This window comes from Protomyctophum bolini (assembly GCF_963924005.1).
Source record: "Protomyctophum bolini genome assembly, chromosome: 23".
Classification (NCBI taxonomy): domain Eukaryota; kingdom Metazoa; phylum Chordata; class Actinopteri; order Myctophiformes; family Myctophidae; genus Protomyctophum; species Protomyctophum bolini.
Genome location: NC_137884.1, coordinates 1628937 through 1634263, shown reverse-complemented (window position 1 = coordinate 1634263; position 5327 = coordinate 1628937). Strand labels below are relative to the sequence as shown.

Genomic DNA, 5327 nt, shown 5'->3' with positions numbered 1-5327 from the left:
ATACCAGTTAGCTTAGCATGCTAGCCACCCAGACTACACTTCCGGAAATTTGTCAAATCTCGTTGGTCTAGGCTTCGCGAGATTGTCAGCTTCATCAACGTTCTTTTAATTTTTATTATCAATTTAAACAATATTAACCCTGGCATCCGTCTTGCAAAGTTGCATATCTTTCTTTAATATTCGTTTCTTATTTATAGAGGGTAATTTATCCACTTAAAATATTAATAATGTGTTATTTTATTTATGATATATTAGTGACCATAAACTGTCGGCTGCGCCGTGCGTTGTAGGCCTACTTCATTCCATTCATTTGGGTGAAAATTAGTCTGTCTCCTAGCCCCATCTACAGGAGCAACAGAGGAACTGCAACAGCACTAAGTTACTGAATTGAGTTACTAAACTCAAGTTACTCAGTAGACATCAGGATTCATGCTTTCTTTTTAGAAATAAAAAAATCACACCTGTGTGAAGTGAGGGGCGCTCTTATCATGTTATTGATATGTTACATCATCATGACGTAACATGGATTTGCTAATAATAGTGGTCTCTTATTGACATATCGACAGCCGATTTGCTCACACACATGACGTAAATTCTCCATTCATTGTCAATGGCATTTAATGTTTGTGTTCAGACAGAATTTACACTATAGCTGTTTATAGGAGGGGCTAGCGCCCCTCAACCATAGAAAAGAAGACAATGCAATTTAAAGGACAACATTATTGTTTTATTTTCATACAATTATAGATTGTCCCAAAACCTGCTTGTCTAATATGCTTTATCCATCACAGTACAAGAAAAAAAATTAGCAGACTCATGATGCAACTTTAATACAGTAGTTTCACCATAAAAAAAGCAGGAGTAGAATGTGTATTTGATTATTTATTTGTTTTAGGTGTTCAAGTGTTTTTGGTAATGTTTTTAAAGAGCTAGTCTTTAGGGTATCTGCAATTATGCAGCTGACGTCTCTATTTGTATCCACTTTCAATGTGGCGTTTTGGACATATCAGTTATAGCCAAACATTTTTGAAAAATTCTCAAAAATGGCCCATCTACAAGCTCACAGTGGGTTCTGAGCTTGTACTGTAGATCGGCTATTTTTGACTACATTTTTGAAATTGTATTATATTTTGACAATATATGGGTCAAAAGCAAAACCTTGGTAGATCAGTGGTCTAGGACTATGCCATGTTTTGGGCTCTACTACATTTAGTTGTTCTTTAAAAATTACATCAAATCAAACCATCACCTCATCACTTCACCCTGCTCAAAATAATAATGAAAATATGTAATTTACCCAAGAGTCTCACCATGACTCTCAACCATCAACAAGATAAAAACAATTGCTTGATAAAAAAATCTTTCAAACTTTATGTCTATTTGTAGGAAAGGAATGGGCCAACAAAGCCGCCAAAGAAGATTAAGGCAGTGGTTTAATTTCAAGGACGCTCAAATTAAAATGTATTTTGGCCACAGACCCCCATCTGAAAATATTTTGTGTCAGGGACCACCATACAAGTTGTGTTGCAAAAATGTTTAAACTGAAAAACTGAAAAATGTTTTTTGAATAACACCAACACATTGCGTCAAATGTCATGCCAATGTATAGAGGGTTAAAGTGGTTAAACTGACTATGCTCCATTAAGTCAATTATCTGGGGACCTCCTGGAACCCTGTCAAGGACTCTGGGAGGGTCCCCGGACTCCACTTTGAGAACCACTGGATTACGGGACAGAAGACTCAATGTAGATCTTCACGTGAATTGACTGCACCTTTGGTTAACAAAAACAAAGAACAAACAAAACAGTTAGCCTGGGTTCAAGCCCGATTCGCCGTGTGCAACAATTGCTTGATTCAAAAAACATCTTTCAAACGTGATGGGAACTTTGCATACTTGGCTGATGGGTCGCAAGACAAATTTCAGTGTGAACAGACAGAAGCCAGACAGACATCTCATGTCACAAAGACAGATCAAATCATCATACTTTTTAAGATTCAAATTCAAAACAAGCAAAAGTAGCTGATCTACAAGCTCGAAAATCATATGCTACTGTTGATGTAATATATGATCAAGTAAAAGGAGAATTCCATACTATAAGGCTTTCTTACCTTTATTTGTAGTTGTTACGTCCCCACTAAAGAGTTCCAGGTGTTATTTTGTGCAAAAGCGCATTATTGGCATAAGCCCTTAATGAATTGTATTGAATTGAATGGCTATGGGGTGTTGTGCCAATTCGCTTATTTCCATCACTCAAAAAATCATTCTTTTTGTATATATCCTCTTCATAATGCACTTTTGCACAAAATAACACCTAGACCTCTTTGGTGGGGAGTTAACAACTACAAATAAAGGTAAGAAAGCCTTCTAGCATGGAATTCTCCATTAATTTACGAAAAGAAACAGTTATAATATGGAGATAAGAGGTTTTTTCTTTGGCCCGACAGCAACGATAGGGTACACACCTGCAGTATGACACCAGACCAGAGGCCTACATCATGTCCGGCTCTGTGAGGAGAGAGAAAACACACGAAACAAACTTCTTCAGTCACATAGCAGAAGTTATGTTTTTAGTAAGGCTGCAATCAATTATTTTCTTAGAGATTGTAACGGACCCACAGGTAATACTTTTATTGTTTAGTATATATTCACAGTGTTGTGAGGCATTGAACAGGAAGTCTATTAATTTGAAGACATTGTGCCAACAACTGATCACAGCTGATGAGAATCAGATGATTGGGACTCAGCTCAGCTGTGGCACTGGGGTTAAAAACAAGGAAACAGTACAGAGAAGGCTTGGAACGAACTGATGCCACACAGAAGATAGCACCTAGCTGGAAAGGGGACAAGGTATTTTATTGATTATATTTTAGTGATTTATGACCATTGATATATTGTATTCTATTTCTGTCCCAGTTCTACGTTGATCTATGAATAAAGCAACTTCAAAATCATCAGTTCAGACTTCATCCTTAAAAGGCCAGCTGGGTCCGCTACAGAGATTATTCTACCAATTACTTTCTTTTTTGTTCATCGAGAAGCATGTTTTATTTTTTCAGCCACTTGTGCATTATTTTGTACTTAGTCACACAACAAGAGTTGTCCAAAAAATGTTAAAATAGCCAATCTACAAGCTCACAATGCTGCTATATTAACTATTTTACCGGCATTGTGGTAAAACTACGTTTCTGTTGGTTTTCTCAGTTTCTTTCTTGCCGTACCTTGATCTCCGAACTCCCCCCCCCCCCCCCCCCCCCCCCCTCTTCTTCCCCCTTTGTTTCAATAACATGATGGGAACTATGCACACAAACAAATTTCACACACCTTTTTACTTAAAACTGTGATGTGACAATAAAGATGATTCTTATTCTAAAGACGTTGTGTCCAAAATAGGGATACATTATTCGATTGAATTATCAATACTCTTTTTTTTTTTGCTTCAAAGACTGACAGCACTGTCATCAGATGTTATCTCCCGGATAGGGCTGCTAGCTGTTCAAGTGGTCAACCAGTCATTAACCTTTGATGGACCCCCTGTTGGAAGACCCCTGGATTGAATTGATTACTTTCATTAACTGTTGCACCACGCGTATTTCGAAAAGGCTCAAACTAATGTCCATTGAGGACAACAGCAGAGCAACACAAACAAGAAGCTCACCCCAGGTATAGGTCTTAGATTTTGAGAGATGGGTGACTCTGCAGGTGTAGCTATCTTTAGCCTGAGGAGTGAACGGCACAAATCTGGTGAGGTGGAACTGCCAACCGTGCTCGAAGGCCAGGTCCGTCTGATTGGCACCGGGAATCTCCACGTTGTCCTTCATCAGCTCTATCTTGATAGCAGGAGGGTGGAAGCCACTCACGTGACAGATCAAGTTGTTGGTCTGTCCCAACACGGGTTGAGTGCGGGTGTACACCTGAACCTTGGGCGGAGCTATATGTGGTTTGTAATGCCGAAGACATTGAGACAAAACAACATCCAGTTTAGGCCCCGGGACAGATATGATAGTAGTAGACTTTTTCTTTTCAATAATAGTAATAACACCCCCCCCCCCCCCCCCCCCACACACACACACACACACACACGTTATTACTATGTACTGGTCTTGAACAGTACCATAGATCTACCGGTATATGATTGAAAACTTTAACAGTTTGTAGAATAAGCACAGTTCAACAAGTCTGCTAAGAGGAATCAAAAACCCAAGAAAGGCTTGTTTCCATTGGGGTCCTACATAAACACATAAATACAAACGCCACATTAAAAGTGGATAGTAAGTATTATCTTTACATGAATAACAAAAGCGACTGGTTTTTATTTGGGCCTAGCGTAGCCCTGATCGGGCTAGGCCCCACCTAGCGTGGATCAAAACACTAAACGACATTTTAGTTGTAACCTCGTAGCTATAATACTTACACTCGTTGGCCATTAATGTCCCAAGGAAGCACAGAAAAACTGCGTAGAAAAGGGACTTCATTGTTCCCTTTTGCGTTGTCACAAGGCGAAAAACGACACGACGAAGACGACGTTAAATCGAAAGTAAAATCTTCCTTCTAGAATGTATTGTTGTGGCTCTGCGTTGGCCTGGTTTCTTTTCCGGGTCTATCGAGGGGGCGTCCCTACATCCAGGGGGAGGTCGTTTTAGAGACCAGGATTACTCATAAGAGTTTACATAGTACGTGGTGCATGCATAAACTTCCCTTAATGATTAAATCTGGTTTCAGTATTCATTTATGATGTATTTTCTCTATTATTAAGGTTATTTTGCAGTCAGTTTGTATTGGTGGTGGGGAGGGGAGCGGGGCAGGGGGTCGCGAGACATGGCCAAAGCATCTGATGTATATGGAACTACAATTCACAATTAATATAGCTTAGATAACAGTTTTAAGTTGTCTCTGTTCAAATGAGAGAACAAACATGTTTATACAGGATCCATGGGCACTGGGCAGGAGGGATTTTTAGCACGGACCCTAAAGATCTGACCTGTTGATACTGTAGCAGCTGTTGATAGCAAGCAGCTACACCTACTGTGCTCCTGTTGTCCTTCCTGTTGACCACTACCTTATAAGGGAACCATACCCTGCCCTAGGGGACACAGAGAAAACATGCAAACTCCACACAGAAAGGCCCTTTCCCCAACCCCAAATCACCAGGAATGTGCATACCTTAATTGACATTTTGTATTGTGTTTTTATTCCAAAATGTTGTTTTTTCCACTGAGAATGTTATGTACCGGTAGGCTATATTAAAATTGTCATGAAAGCTACATTGTCATTAGGCAAAAACTAAAACATTTTAATTGCTAATTGTTAATGCTCAATGCTTTGTAAA

At 39.3% G+C, this 5327-nt stretch overlaps 1 protein-coding gene across 1 annotated transcript; it reads right to left on the bottom strand.

Annotated features, from left to right (window-relative positions):
- Positions 1 to 705: 705 nt before the first annotated feature.
- Positions 706 to 4601, bottom strand: LOC308311083 (beta-2-microglobulin-like). The gene is made up of 4 exons (XM_080757605.1): positions 4413 to 4601; positions 3657 to 3929; positions 2464 to 2506; positions 706 to 1772 (listed from the first exon to the last, which is right to left on the bottom strand). Exons 1-3 carry the CDS (start codon positions 4471 to 4473, stop codon positions 2490 to 2492), a joined length of 351 nt encoding a protein of 116 aa, XP_080613731.1. The 5' UTR covers positions 4474 to 4601; the 3' UTR covers positions 706 to 1772; positions 2464 to 2489.
- Positions 4602 to 5327: the final 726 nt, after the last annotated feature.

Bases quoted from the DNA above. Each gene is read 5' to 3' on its own strand.
- LOC308311083 (XM_080757605.1), bottom strand. From the start codon at position 4,473: ATGAAGTCCCTTTTCTACGCAGTTTTTCTGTGCTTCCTTGGGACATTA. The intron at 3,930-4,412 runs GTAAGTATTATA...AACCACATATAG, and splicing joins GACATTAATGGCCAACGAGT to CTCCGCCCAAGGTTCAGGTG.